This window comes from Pleurodeles waltl, chromosome 9 (genome assembly GCF_031143425.1).
Source record: "Pleurodeles waltl isolate 20211129_DDA chromosome 9, aPleWal1.hap1.20221129, whole genome shotgun sequence".
Classification (NCBI taxonomy): domain Eukaryota; kingdom Metazoa; phylum Chordata; class Amphibia; order Caudata; family Salamandridae; genus Pleurodeles; species Pleurodeles waltl.
In genome coordinates, this window is record NC_090448.1 from 754,230,937 (window position 1) to 754,245,710 (window position 14,774).

General features: G+C 45.1%; 1 protein-coding gene across 1 annotated transcript in view; it reads left to right on the forward strand.

Moving 5' to 3' along the window:
• PLCB3 (phospholipase C beta 3) overlaps window positions 1–14,774 on the forward strand; it is a 550,119-nt gene that overhangs the window by 424,006 nt on the left and 111,339 nt on the right. Inside the window, exons 17-19 of the mRNA XM_069207906.1 lie at window positions 318–414; window positions 5,169–5,253; window positions 6,433–6,557. Of these exons, the coding sequence (XP_069064007.1) occupies window positions 318–414; window positions 5,169–5,253; window positions 6,433–6,557 (307 nt within the window). The remainder of the gene's footprint in view (window positions 1–317; window positions 415–5,168; window positions 5,254–6,432; window positions 6,558–14,774) is intronic.

Genomic DNA, 14,774 nt, shown 5'->3' on the forward strand with positions numbered 1-14,774 from the left:
TATAAATGATTATGCACAGAATATGCATCTACAGTGGGTCCAAGCTGCAAAACAGTTGATACAGGTAATTTACCTTTTTTTCTTTGCTTGAGTTGATTTCTTGACAAGCTTTTTTGGTAGGTGAAGTCTTAGATTCGTGGGTTACTCAGTGGGATGTGTTATCTGGTGGCCGAAGCAGAATGGGACTTTCATGGTTGTTTTGTCCTCTTCGCTAAAGGTGCTTCCTTGTACCAGTTTTACATTTTACATCCCTCCTTCTATGTTTATACTTTGGAATCTCTGCCTCATTCTGTAATGTTGTTTTATATTCACCATAGGGAACAGCAAGCAGTGAGGCCAACGCCACCGAAGAGATGTCCACCCTTGTCAACTATGTGGAGCCTGTCAAGTTCAAATCCTTTGATGTGGCCAGCAGTGAGTAGAAACCAGTTTGGGGCATAAAGGTCAGGGAGCAGCAGTGGGGGAGTTGAGGAGGGCAGACCTTTCGGGCATGAGATTGGTCCTCTGCAGGACCTGGAGCCCTTATCCACTGCCAGCTTTCTAAAATATCTACTGGCAGCAAAGATAATGTATGCTTTTCTGGGTATGGGTAGTATTTCCACTGCTAGTTCTAAGTGGCATCCATTAGTCACTCCCAGCTCTGAACTGGATCAACCTGGGGCTATATACTGAGTGGTTCTATGAGCAAACCAAATGGCAGGTTTGAAACGTATACATTGAAGAGTAATTTTTTATCTATTTAGTTCCAGACAGCGGACAACAGTAAAATCAAACCTCAAATTATTGATTATATAAGATCAACTCCTTCATCTCTGCATGAGTACAATCCTAGTAAAATGTAGTTTGTAATGTACCACCCAGTGGCAGCTGTAAAAAAAAAATACCACCTGGCTGCCCTCTGTTATACCAGCTGCCCAATCATAAAGTTACACCCACTGTCAGCCCTGATTATTACACAGCACCAGCTCTTAGGCAGATGCCCACTATTGTCTCGTGGAGATATACTGACCACCAACTATTGTGCCCACTGCCATGTGAGAAGATGCACTCACTGCCATCTATTAGTGCCTACTGACGGTTACCCACTGTCTGCCCCAAGAGCCTAATCACTTTCAGTTTTGAGGGGTATATCATCTTCCAGTTTTGAGCTAATTTTTCTTCTACCTCAGATGGTAAATATTCACTGTCAGTCCTAAAGTAGTTGGCACTACCGGCACTGTGTTCATAGATGCTAACTGCACCACGGGATACACTAAATGCCTTCTCTTAGAGTATAATCCTGCCAGGCCTGGCTGTATTCCCACTCCCATTGGTGAAGGAATGTACTCACATTCAGGCCAGAAACTACACCTAAGTACTTCTGAGAGGTGTTTATCCACTGCCAGCCTCGAACTGTACTCTGTGGCTGTCTTCAGTCATGACTCAGTATTAAGGGAACCTGAAACCTTTAAATACACACATCTTGAGAGCCAGCTTTGTTTCTGTTGAATTCAGAAGCACAAATGGCACAGGAGGAGGAGATTCAAAGGATGAAAATAAACATAGATATGGAAACCAGGATTGGGTATTTTGAAAGTTGGTACTTAGTCACACAGTAAGAAAATAAATCAGCAAAAAGTGCAGTTTGTCTTTTTTTTCTTGCTTTTGAGGCTCTGGATGGATGGGTAAAATGTCATTGAAAATTTACTAAAAATTATGTTATATGTTTCAATGAGCAAGGAAAATTTTCTTCTGGGCCCCGACTTTTAGGCATTTTATGCTGTGGCTTGTTAATAGTTAGTTTCTTTTCTTAAAAAGACGGAGGGACCTGGCCACTAAATGCAAAAGTGAGCACTCAGACCTAAGACATTTCAGTTTCTCTGGGACTTGGACATATATATTTTCACATGATTAGGGAGCATTTTCCAGACTTTAATGTGCATTCACCGGACCTTCTTAAAGCAAGCCATGGTGACTTTCACTCTATTAAAGGCCTTAAGGTGGAATTACAAGCAAAGGAAATCTCTTCTGTTTGCTTTGGTTTTGTTAGATCTCTTAGGAAGATTCTCAATCATCTTCCTGTCTCACCCAGAAGAATCCTGGTCCAGGCATTGGTCCTTTCCCGCCTGGATTATGGGAATTCTCTTTATCTTAGTTCCCCAGAATATGTAGTAAAGAAGCTGCAGATTGTGCAGAACGCGGCAGCTAGACTCCTTACGAACTGTCCCAGACATCTGTCTGCCAAGCCGGCTCTTGCAGCACACCATTGGCTGCTGATCAAACAGCGCATACATTTTAAATCTATGTGCATCACCCATAGAGCTCTACACAACAGAGGTCCACATTTCCTTAGCAAGCGAATCTCCATTTATGCTCCTTCGAGACACCTGAGATCATCATCTGCTCGGCAGATTTATACACCCCGTGTCAACAGATCATGGGTAGGAAACTCTTTCATCATTAAGGCTGCCCGTCTCTGGAATGCCCTGCCCTCTGAACTCCGCCACGAACCTTCTGAATCTCTTTTTAGGAAGAGGTTGAAAACTACTCTCTTCAGCCGCTAGCCTGTCCTTCTTGCTCCTCCCAAGAACTTTCCTGTACCTTTAGCGCTGGGATGCCCTAGGGTAGCTACGTGCTCTATAAATTCATAAAACTAAACTAAAACTAAACTCAAGGTTCACAACTTATGCTTGGTGCCAGCCGGGCATTACCAGAGACAAAGGTCTTGAAAATAGATTTAAAATAACAAATCACATAGGATATCCTTCCAGTGGAACATTGACGTTGTTAACTTCGAGGTACATTTTTTCATGCTACAAAAACAGTGACTTTGAGTCTTAACTATGAAGACAGAATATATTCCAAGCCCTTGAGTTGAAAAGCCATCACTTGGAACGTTCATCCTAGCAGTCAGGCACCCACCCATTAGGGCACCAAAAAGAGGCTGAAAACCGAGACTAGAAATTGAGCTGAAAGGAGAAGATAGCCCTTCCATTTCTAAAAAAGAGACAAGGAAGAGAGCAATAGAGGAATCCTCGAATTGAGAGGAATGTCACCCCTCTACCCTTAATACGATTGTGTACATGTAGCAGCAAACTAGGTGGAGTCTCAAAAGAAATTTCACAGCACATGTCTAGATAACCAACTCCACTATTCCTTTGGGACACTGTGATTATCAAATTATCCACACGTGCACAGTGATGAGGTACTCAAGCACGTACCAGCTAAAAAAAACGAAGAAAGAGCAGGTAATTGTATTGACGGGGAGTGACCTTTAACATATACACCAAGGCATGCCTGGGTTCTTCAAACACAAGGAGAGGCTGGTGGCTAAAGGTGTCTGCCTTATAATCTAGGATACAGGTAAAGACAGCTAACTTTGCTTTTTTTGGCATACTTTTGTCAGGACAAGCAACTGATGAGTTGTTAGAACGTATGGAGATTTATAATGAGACAAGAAAGTTCACTGGGACTATGTATCCGAAAACAGCATTCGCAACCAAACAATAAAAGAACCTTGATGCTCCACAACAAAACTGTTACTGACCTATAACAATTGTTTTGCAGCTTGACTCAACATAGATTCACAGACAACCTTCTCTCACTCAAAGCTGAGGCGTAGTTAAAGAATAGAAAAAGACTTGGGGTAAATTTAGAGTTTGACAGACAAGGTACTCCATAACAAAAGCGAGAACCCTGCCTGCCGGGAAACTGTTGGGAGCACACTCCCACACTCCGGCATGCAGTTTGCCCCAGTGCATTATGGTAAATGCACTACGAATGTGTGTTTACTTTATCTGTAGTCTGTAGTTTTTCACTGTAGTGGGTGCAGCAAGAGCTGTAAATCTCTAGACCCGTGATTCTGGATTTAGCCCTTCATTAGTTGCAGCAGGCTTTCTTCTGGGGTTGCTGGAAATGCTGTCAAAGTCATTCCAGGTCTCAGTACCACTGAGTGGCAGCCTGCCTGCCAGACGGAGAGTTCGCCCTGCCTGTTTAGGGTCGGGAGGACCATCAGCTTTCCAGCAGGGGAGCACTAGTTGTCTCAGTGGATGGAAAGCTTCCTCCAGCATCCAGAGGGCGGGGATTCACACTACCCGTCCTTTTTAGGGTGAACTGTGTGATGTCATGTCTGTTTCCGTCCCAGGTGAGGGACAAAAAAAAGAGAAGCAATGACGGCCTCACCCTGGGACGACACTCCCTAGGTGTAGGGGATCATTATTTATTTACTTTTCAGAAACGAGCTACCACCTTGGGTGTTCGCTTTTGAAAATCATAAAGCATACACTTAAGTAAAGCTTGGGAAACTGCTGTCAAAACTGAAGGTGGCTGCCCGCCAAAGTTTTTGTCACCTGACAGGAACCGCAAAGGTAATTCTTATCAAGATAAGGAGATTGCCACTGGGCCGGCAGTGATCTCTAAATTTGGCGAAGGGTAGGTTGTCGGGATGGCGGACATAATGTCCTCGGCCACCCTGATGGAGTTTACTCCATCCGCTGAACTCTAGATCAGGCCCTTAGCTCAGTAATCGGAAGGCACCTCTAGCTGCGGGGACGTGTGTCTTCCAGGCCAGTGTCAGAACGAGTCATTCAGTCTCACCTGTGGCGGACACCAAACTTTGTAACATTAAATAAAAAGAAAAACAGTTCTGAGCTTAGCCACTAGATGGCTAAAAAGCACAACAATATGGATCTAAAATTGCAGCAAGCTGAATAACAATTGATGCAAATAAGTAGCTGTATACGTCTCTACTCTTACTTGGCCTTACTGCTCTTCCCTCTTTCTCTATATTTTTCCTTTGCTCCTCTCATCTGTTTTCTCTTTCTTTTCTCCCTTTTATTTTCCTTCTGTCGCCTTCATTTTTCACCATACCTTTCTCCTCCTTTCTTTACTTTCTCTTCTCATCGCTGTTGCCATGTTCTCCCCGATTTGTCTCACATGTCTATTTTTCTCTCTTTTTCTCAGTATTTACCATGTCCCTCAGACCTTTTTTTAATCTTTATTTCCTTTTCTCCTTCCCCCTGTATATCCATGTTACCCCTTCATCTAACGCTTTTTTCGCCATTCCCACTTATCTCTCACTCATTTCCCCCAATCTGTTTACTTTTCTGTTTCCCCCCTTTCTTACTTATCTTACTTTCGCTTTAAACGGGCTAATGTCTCTTTTCCGTCCCTCCCCACCCCCCCTTTAGAACGTAATAGGTACTTCGAGATGTCATCTTTTGTTGAAACGAAGGGACTGGAGCAGCTCACCAAATCCCCTCTGGAGTTTGTGGAGTATCCTTTCATGGTGTCATACCATTGCATATCTTTTTCTTTCCACAAATATGCACACGTCTGCACATCTCTTCTTTATATTTGTAATATTTGCGTTTTCAAATTAATTTTACCCATTTTGAAAGAGTCGACTTAGCACCCGTGACAGTTTAAATGAAAAGCAAAGATTAACGAAAGATTACTAATAACTTGTAGTCTTTGGTCTGGCGTGAGCCAGATGACTCGCCCACCAAACCGATGTGTAACCAGCAGAGATGTGATGCGAGTGGTGTCTGAATTCAAGGAGGTACTTATCCCCCGACCAGAAGATAAGCAGGTTTGCTCGTGCTTTGGTGCTTTAGCCTGCAAGTCTGGAGAAATGGGGGCCAAGGGCTAGGAGTTTATGGGGGAAACCTCAGTGAGTGATACATATATACGTTGGTGGTATAATTGGCTACGCCTTTCAAGAACGTAAACGTATGGCAAGTTGTCAGACATAAAGCAAACTAAAGCTCGGGATGGACAGAGTACACATTGATCTCATTGCTTCTCGGTGGAAATGGCTCTCCAGCGGATAACATTGCGGAGCACGCAGTAGGCCTCCGGATAGCAAATGTGTCCCTGTGGGTTACGTTGTTTTTATCATAACAAATGTTTTTACTATTTTGCTACCATAGAGCACACCGTGTTAATGATCTCGAAGCCGATGGTATGCCTGCTGCTAACCTCGTAAAGCATTGTCATTTTTACTTACCCATGGAACGCATGCTTTTACCACTAGCGGAACTGCATTGTTGTAATGTTTCCTGATGATAATGTGGACTCATTTGCTTTTAAACAAGTTACAGCAAAGAGCTCACTGCTGATGACATCACTAAACACAAACTCTTACTGGCAACGACATCTTAGAGCCTCATCTTGCTGCTGTTAACATAACAGAGCAGTCTGTTGATGATGACCGCACATAGCTCATTGATTTCTTTCTGATGTCCTCACAAACAGTGCATCCTCACTGCACCTAAGAGGTGGAGGGCAGAAATAGAATAGTCCTTCTCCCCTTTTTCTCTTTGATCTATTTCTTTTTTCTCTTTGTTATTCTGGAAACATAACCAAGTCAGTTTTTTTGTTCCAGTCACTGTTAAACTCCTGAACCCACATCCAGTCCTCAGCAGGTTTCCTCCTTAACAAACGCACCTTCAGATATAACAAGAAGCAACTTAGCCGGATCTACCCCAAGGGTACACGTGTGGATTCCTCCAACTACATGCCACAGGTCTTCTGGAATGCTGGTTGCCAGATGGTGGCGCTCAACTTCCAGTCGCTTGGTGAGTGGCCATTTTGCAGACTGGGGCAGAAAAGTTGTTTGGTGCTATCTCTTCGTAAAGTCTAGGGTAGTTTTCATCAGTGTGAGGTGTTTTGTTGTGTGTCTGAAATCTCTTTCAGGTTCCATATGCTTTGCACTATTCCGCCATCTAGTTGTTGGATCCGGAACCGTCCTTGTTTTCCTAAAACGTTTGTTTGTTAGCTTGTGGATAGGAGTCAACATAGGTGGAGCCCCTGTATGATGTGAACTGTAATCCCACAATGCTTATATGCTTGCCCACCATGTGAAATTCTTATTTTCTACTATTGCGTACAGAGCTGCATCGAAGATCTCTCTTCATATTTCAACAAAGGTTGTCGAGAATTGCTTGGAATAAAATAGTAAAATTGGCACTTGAGATAAGTTTTTCAGTGTTTTTTCCTGAGGGATTGACATTCGAGGAATGTTATCTAGTCAAGGTGAAATCCTCTAGGTCATTTTAGAATATGAGCAGACTCTTTAAGTTTTGCCCGAACTGCCATTGGGAATTTGCTCTGAATGACGAACACCCTATCTCAAGACCATAAGTTGTAAGACTGCGTCCAATGCTAGTACATCAAACCAAAAACTCTAGTTCAGAGATAACATTCTTCTAGCATTGGGCAAATGTAGACATGGCTGGCCTATCCTTGATGGAAAAACACAGAAGCGGTGCTCAGTTGATGTAGGAGATGGGTTTTTTCAACGACGACATAAAGGTCACCAGTAAGGTTACACCAAAAGGCATCTTCTTGACTTCCGAGGGCAATCAAGTGCCGAAAAGGAAGTGGGGGGGGGTGCACCCCGAAAGGAAAATGTTGAGAGAAAGAAGAGGGCTCAGGAGGCTGAGATAAAGAATTTAGAATTTAATGAAAAAGGAAGAAAGTCTTTGAGAAAGCCATGACCCCTCTGAAGGAATCAAGACATGTAAGGAACAAGTCAACACAGGAGTTCATCTTGACAGAGCAGGAAGAAAAACTCGAGGCAAGTCAGGACACAGATGTAGAGGAAGAGGAGAGCATTTTCACCACAGACCTGGAAGACTTGGGGATCGGCAACCCATAGGAAGAAATGTTGTGGGAAAGACTTTGAGGCAGACTCCTCTTCGTCGGAGATTTGTGCCTAAAGGATCTTCTCTCTGGGTGATATCTCAGCATACCATACAGTCATAAGAAAGGGGGTGGAGATAAAAGTAGACAGAACATACACATTTTCGCCTGGAAAAACTAAATCTGGTTTATAAAAAGATCCAGTGCCTCTCGATGCTTCACAGCTTAATACAGAAGGTTAAGGAGGTTTTCCCGAAGCCGGCGACAGTGAAAGCAGTCACCCCGTGTATGGAAAAGAAATAAAGAGCTTCTACTCGACCCTAAATACATCGACCGGCATGTTGAGCCAGACTCTCTTACGGTCTCCATGTCAAGGAAGAGGGCCGTGCCCCTGCATCTATTCCCCTGCCAGAGAAAGAGCAAAAGGATGGAGCCTGTCAAAGGGAAAATGGAGAGAGCCGTCGCTGTGCAGTGACGGATTGCTAATTCAAACCCCTTTGAAAACCGGCATGCCCTGTCGCCTCTCCCAGAGGAAACCCACAAAAGAGCAACAAGTATAATTAATGGGTTAAAAAAATATCGACAGCTCATGCCTGAAGTCAGCCGTCGATGCGGCGGACACAGCAGTGACGCCTGGCCGCAGAGGCAGTCACGTGGAGGCGTGCATGGTTGTGTATCACAAGTTTTAAACTTGCGGTGCACTGCAGTGGTATTGGCGGGCCCCTTCGCGGGGAATCAGCTTCTTGGACCTGGAGTGGACTAAACTTGGGAAGTGATGAAAAAGGCAAATGGGACGGTGAGGTTATTGGGAACCCGCCAAGTGTACAGGCCCACATTCAGAAGAGGAACCCCCCCCCCCCACCCCCAGAGAGGAGAATGGATGCAAAGTTTTGGAGCACAGGGTCAGAAACAGTTAGGAACCGGCCAATTTCTAGTTACAACATAATGGCAGCAGCAACAGCCTAACCCGTTTTCTTGGGTAGAGGGAAAATAAGAAGCAGAAGCCCTAGAGGATGTGTCTCTATCTCTTCCAAAAGACTCAAAAACCCTCCACCAAGATACCGCTGACCAGGCGGTGGGAAAATACAGGACTTTCTGAAAAACTGGCATGCAATTTCCACTGACAAGTGGCTTATAAATATTATTTCTCATGGTTACTGCATGGAATTTATACAAAAACAGCCAAAGCACCAGCATTACAGAAAGGACAAGTTACAAGTCCTACTGAAAGAGGTGCAAGAACTGCTGTCAAAGAATGCAATCAGAAAGGCATCGAAGGAAGAAAGAAACTGAGGTATGTGCTCCATTTAATTCCTAGTGCCAAAGCAAGACTTGACCATGCAGCCTATTCTAGTCCTGAGCTTTGTAAAAAAAGATACATAAAGGCTCAGAAATTTCAGATGACAACCTTGCAGGATGTTCTCCCTTTGGTAGACAAGACGGACCTTTTGACAGTGGTAGACCTCAAGACGCTTACCTCCACAGCCCCATTCACACAGCACAACAGATAATGTTGGTAAAGAAAGGGGAATACTACTATTTAAGCTTCCTGCCATTCAGTATAAAATCTGCATCGAGACTGTTTTCCAAGATGCAGGCAGTGGTAGCAGCACACCTTAGGAAATAGGCCATACATGTTTACCCGTACCAGATGATTAGTTAACGAAAGTGAACACCTTACAACTTTGCCAAGGGAACATGACAGAGGTAGTATCACCGCTATACACACTAGAGTCCACAGTAAACTTGCCAAAGTCATCTCCCACTCCAGAAACAAGGAAAATATCTCTAGGGGCAGAACTAGCCATGGAGTTAGGAATGGAGTGTCCAGGCCATGCTAGCCCAAATTCACCTCTACCATGCATCACAATCTCGATGGTGAGGATGGTAACACAACTTCCAGGGATGAAGGCTTGTTGCATTCACCTTATTTCAAACACAAGACTACAAAAGTAACAGTACAGGATTCAGTGAACAATTATTGGGATCAGGCAGCAGGCACGTGGGAGGGGCTAGTAGTTGTAAAAGACAAAGTCAGCCAGGGACTGGGTTGTTGAGATCTAGCAAATATTTTCAAAGGTTGACCCTTCAAACCAATCTTAATGCAAGCCATAATTACCATGGATGCCTCAGTATTTGGTTGGGGGGGGTTATGGTGGCGCTGGGTTATTGTGGCGCATATGGAGAGTTGTGGTCAGCACAATATGTGACCAGACACATCAACTTTCTGGAGTTGAACATCTTCCTAGCACTAAAGTCCCCAGGAATGTAAAACGCACAAGCCGACGGGTTAAGCAGACAGACAAGTTATGTGCATGACTGTGAAGTAAAACAGTGTGTAGTGGATACACTATTCCAGCAGTGGGGAACACCAGAGGTAGACCTGTTCACAACACCAGAAACACAAAATGCCAATGCTTCCAATTCAGCCATTACCATCCTCTGTCATTACTCCCCCTCCCCTCCCCCCCACAATGCCATTAACCTCAACTGTTCTACAGAGATTCCAGAGTTCCAATATTACAGCGATTCTCATTGCCCCAAAGCGGCCTCTCCAACCACGGTTCTCACATCTTCTACAATTGTTGAACCATCAGTATGCCAAAATGTCCTTACCCAAATCCTATGGAAATACAGTTCGTGGTACTTGAAATAGCTGAATTTGAACACCTAGATCAACCAAAGACTACATTACTTATCATTAGGGAAGAACGGAGATTATCCACCAGAAGCTGCTACACTTTCAAGTGGAAGAGTTGTATAATATGATGCCAAAGCAAGAAAATGCAATGTATACTCCATCAGGACATGATCGTAGTTGAATATTCAGTTCATCTTGTGAAATTTAAACTATCCTATGCTTTAAGTGTACATTTGTCAACTATTGCGACTAAGCATTTTTCTTCCACTGATAAAAAGGCCTTTTCCTGCCAGTGAAGATTCCTCCTCAGCAGTGGAATTTTACCCCAGTGTTAGCAGAGTTAATGAAGGTGCCACTTGATCCCATACATAAAGCCACAGTTGGACATCTTCTATTGAAAACGTTCTTGGTAGCTGTCAAATCACTAAGAAGTGTGAGTGAGATGTAACATCTAACAGTACAAGAACCACACATATACATACACAAGGGTAAGGTCATAATGAGGACACAATCAGTATTTGTGCCTAAGGTAGTTTCAACTTTTAATATAAACTAGGCTATGACTATACCATCCTTCTTCCAAAAGCCTACTAATGCTCCAGAAAGGGCACTACATACACTGGAGGTCAGGAGGGCAGTTATGTATAGAGATATCTGACAGTAGATGGATATTCCGGTAGAGATATCTAACCACAGATTCTTCACCTTTTCAATTTTCCGCCAGGTGTTAGACTGGATCTGGAAAATCTTCAGTAGTACTCCTACAAGCTAGCACATGCAGGCAGCGGCTTCATGTCGTCGTTTCACACCAGAAGTGACGTGTGTGGGCCTACATAGGTTCCACCCATGCATGCTGACATCAGTTCCTTTATTTCTATGCCCACTGATGTGGAACTGTAGCTACACCTCGTCTCTCTGAGACCCCTTTTTTGACAAAAACATTCTGCCAGTGTGCAAGGGGAAATGCCACCTTCCAAATCAATAGGGCTCAAACTATGTGGGCTATGTCACTCACAGATGTCTGTGACTGACCCACATATCGTCTACCTGGGATTGGACCACGACTCCAAAGCCTGCTGCCACTGTTCCTAAATGCACCCCAAGGCTATTCGAGACCGGGCAGCAAAGCTGTTTGTGACAAAACACCACAAGACTCCAAGTCACTATAGGTTAAAATCCAAGGACAAGTTCTTGATCTGATCCTGAGTCCATTGCTGCAACAAGTTGTATTCATGGTAAAAATCCTCTGGTAAGTCCAAGAAAAAAAAAAGAAGTCCAAGCAGGACTTAGCCCTATCCTACCCCTCTCAATCACCTGAGAAGGTGTGAGGGCATCATTGTGCCTCCAAGTCGCACTCCCAAAGTGGTTCCACTTTGGAGCCAGTTCTGACCCTTGTTCAATGGCAGCCCTAGTTTCTACATCAGTGACAATGCAGCAAATTCAGGAGTTTCATGAAGCCATTCTGTGTCCTTTTGAAACTTTACCGGCTCCCTCTGGTGTACCTTTGTGTCCTATGGAGCCGAGAGGCCTCCCAACTGGTCTGCCGCTGGTGCGTCTGTCCTCGGTGCCTGCTGGGCCCTCTGGCTTTACTCTGCATTCTGGACCAAATATGGTGCCAGTTCCCTCTCCAGCACCAAACCCTATTACAGAACATGATCCACTCATGTCACTGCCAGCACCATGGACTCTGGATGAAGACCGCAAACTCATAGTGCTGTTCTACACTGAGATGTCGCAGCACTGACCTCAGCCAAGGCCGAGCATGGCTTTAACTGATTGTCAGCCCTTCAGGCACCCTTCTAACTCAAATTCAATGCCCGTAGCGCTGAGAAAGAGTGAGCCTCTTCCACAAATTGTTTGGCACAGATTCTGATAACGGTGGCTATGATGCAGAGGACACATTTGCCCACCCATGTGAAGACCTTAAGGATGCCAGTAGTTTGTATACTTTCCGGACACTGGATTGGTTTTGTCTCCCAGTCCTGCCGCAGAAGACACCGCCTCTTTTACTATGGTTATGCAAAGGTGACGATGATTCTTGATCCTCCACTTACTACTCAGGACGTCTAAACCAATGACTTGTCTGCAGTATTGCAGCCTGGCGAAACAAGTTTGGAGCTCCTCCTTCCATTCAGTGAGGCTCTTACCAACACCCTTTTAGAGACTGGTGCCAAACTCTGCTCAGGTCCATCTGTTACTCTGAAAATCACCAGGTGCCATCGCCCTGCTCCAGGTGACCCTGACTTCCTCACCCAGCACCTCACTCCTTAGAACCTTGTAGTCCAGGCTTCTGCTAGAAGGGTTAACCGGAACTTGTTCCCCACTACTCCCTCTGACAGGGAATCGAAGAGAATAGAATCTTTTGATCAGCCGGTCTTCTCTAAAGCTTGGCTCTTCTTTTGGTGAATGCTAACTGCCGCTTAGGTCACTGCTTTCACACCTTGAGGGAGTCAGTGGCCCAGGTACTGCCAACAGTCCTTGAAGAAGCCCTTTAATTTTCAGGATGTAAGATGGTCATGAATCAACCAAGGTCACAATTTGATGTGGGATGGACAGCATTGAGTCCCTTGGTTGGGCTAATGGCACGTGTGTCCCTTCGCAGGGAGGCCTAAAGCGTTACACTTGCATTTTGGGAGACATACAGGCCAGTCTTATGGATATGCCATTTGATAGTTCCTGACTTTTTGGGGATAAAGCAGATTCAGCAACTGGAGCCCTTCAAAGAAACAGTTCTACGGTGCGCTTCCCAGGCCTTGCTGCTTCTACCAGCAATTTAGCACCCTTTGTAGCTACAGTAGGAGATTCCTATATGTTCAGCAACTTCAGCCAGTACAGCGATCACCCCAGCCTTTTGGTGGCCGCAGCAGAGTGCCCACAGCAGGTTCAATGCACAGCCCAGTCTTCTGCCCCTCGGCTGCCACATCCCCTAAACCTCTTTGGCATGCCTTTGATGGTGCACAGACACCTTTTCAGAGGCAGGATCCATCATTGTTTTCTAGGTTGGTAGGTTATAACTTTGGGTTCTGCAGATTGTTCAGCAGGGCTATGCCTTAATATGTCTCAGAATCCTGCTGCACCTTCCATAATTCTCAGACCATCCGAGCGGGGGCTCACTTATTTCTGTTAAGGCTGGAAGGGCAGGCTCTTTTGGCCAAAGAAGCCGTAGAGGGTACCGGCCCCAGAAGTTGATTGTGGTTTCTATTCCTCTTACTTTCATCCTGTTATAGAACTTCACCCTCTCAATGGCTTCTTGTGGATATTCAAGTTCAGAATGCTCACCTTGGCTCAGATCTTGTTTGCTCTCTACCCTGGAGACTAGATGGTAGCTTTGGACTTGCAGGGCACTTATTCCCACATTCCTGTCCTGCAGACCTACATGTCCTACCTGCTTTTCACTGTAGGCCACAAGCATTTTCAGTTCACTGTGTTTCCTTTTGGCCTTACCTGAGCCCCTCTAGTGTTCACGAAAGTGATGGCAGTGGTGGCAGCACATCTTTGGAGGTAGGGGTGCCAGTCTTTCTCTACTTCGATGCCTGACTGTTAAAAGCAGGCTCGCCCCAGGCCGTCGTCACCCACTTCCAGACTATGGAAAACCTCCTGACATCTTTGAGGTTTACCATCAATATGCCTGAGTCACACCTGACTCCTTTGTAGACTTTACCCTTCATCTGAGCCATTCTGGACATGGTGCAGTTTCGTGCCTATCTCCGTCTAGGAGAGTGGAGGACATTCAGGCTATGATCCTGATGTTTCAGTCCCTGACCTTGACCTCAGTGAGGATGACTCTGAGGCTGCTGGGACTGATGGCCTTGTGTATCCTGCTCAACCACCACAATATCTACGGCAGACTCCTCTCTCTTCCCCAACAAGAGCTCACAGTGGTAATCAATGTATCATTTCCAAGTTGCGGAGGCCACCTGGAGAGGTGGAGTTAAGCGGCATCTGGAGTTGAGAGCCATCCACTTGGTGTTAAAGGCCTTCCTGCTCTCCATCAAAGGGAAGCTGGTACAGGTCCTCATGGTCAACACCACCACCATGTGGTATGGAACAAGCAGTGCAGAGAGGGGTCATGGACCCTGTTCCAGGAGGCCTTGCATTTCTGGAGGTGGCTATCCTGCTGAGAATGATTTTGGTGTCACACCACCTGGCGGGTTTTCTGAACAGACGAAATAAGCCATCACCGCCTTGCGGATAGTGATGACAGCTCCATAAAGAATTCAGGACTGCTGTACATCTTCCTACAGATATTTCTCCTCTCCTGATTTCTGAAAAATATTTGGACCGACTAGACCCAAGTCATCCTAGTTGCCCCAGATTCGACACAGAAAGTAGGGTATCCTGAACTCCTGTGCATGAGTATTTGTTCTCCCTTCAGGCTGCCTCATCAGAGTGATCTTTTGTCACAGCAGTATGGCTGGCTTATGTGCTTAAACCTCTGCAGTCTTGGAGATTGAGCAATGACAGTTGAGTGCTCTCGACCTTCCTCCCTAAGTTGTTGATGTCATCTTGG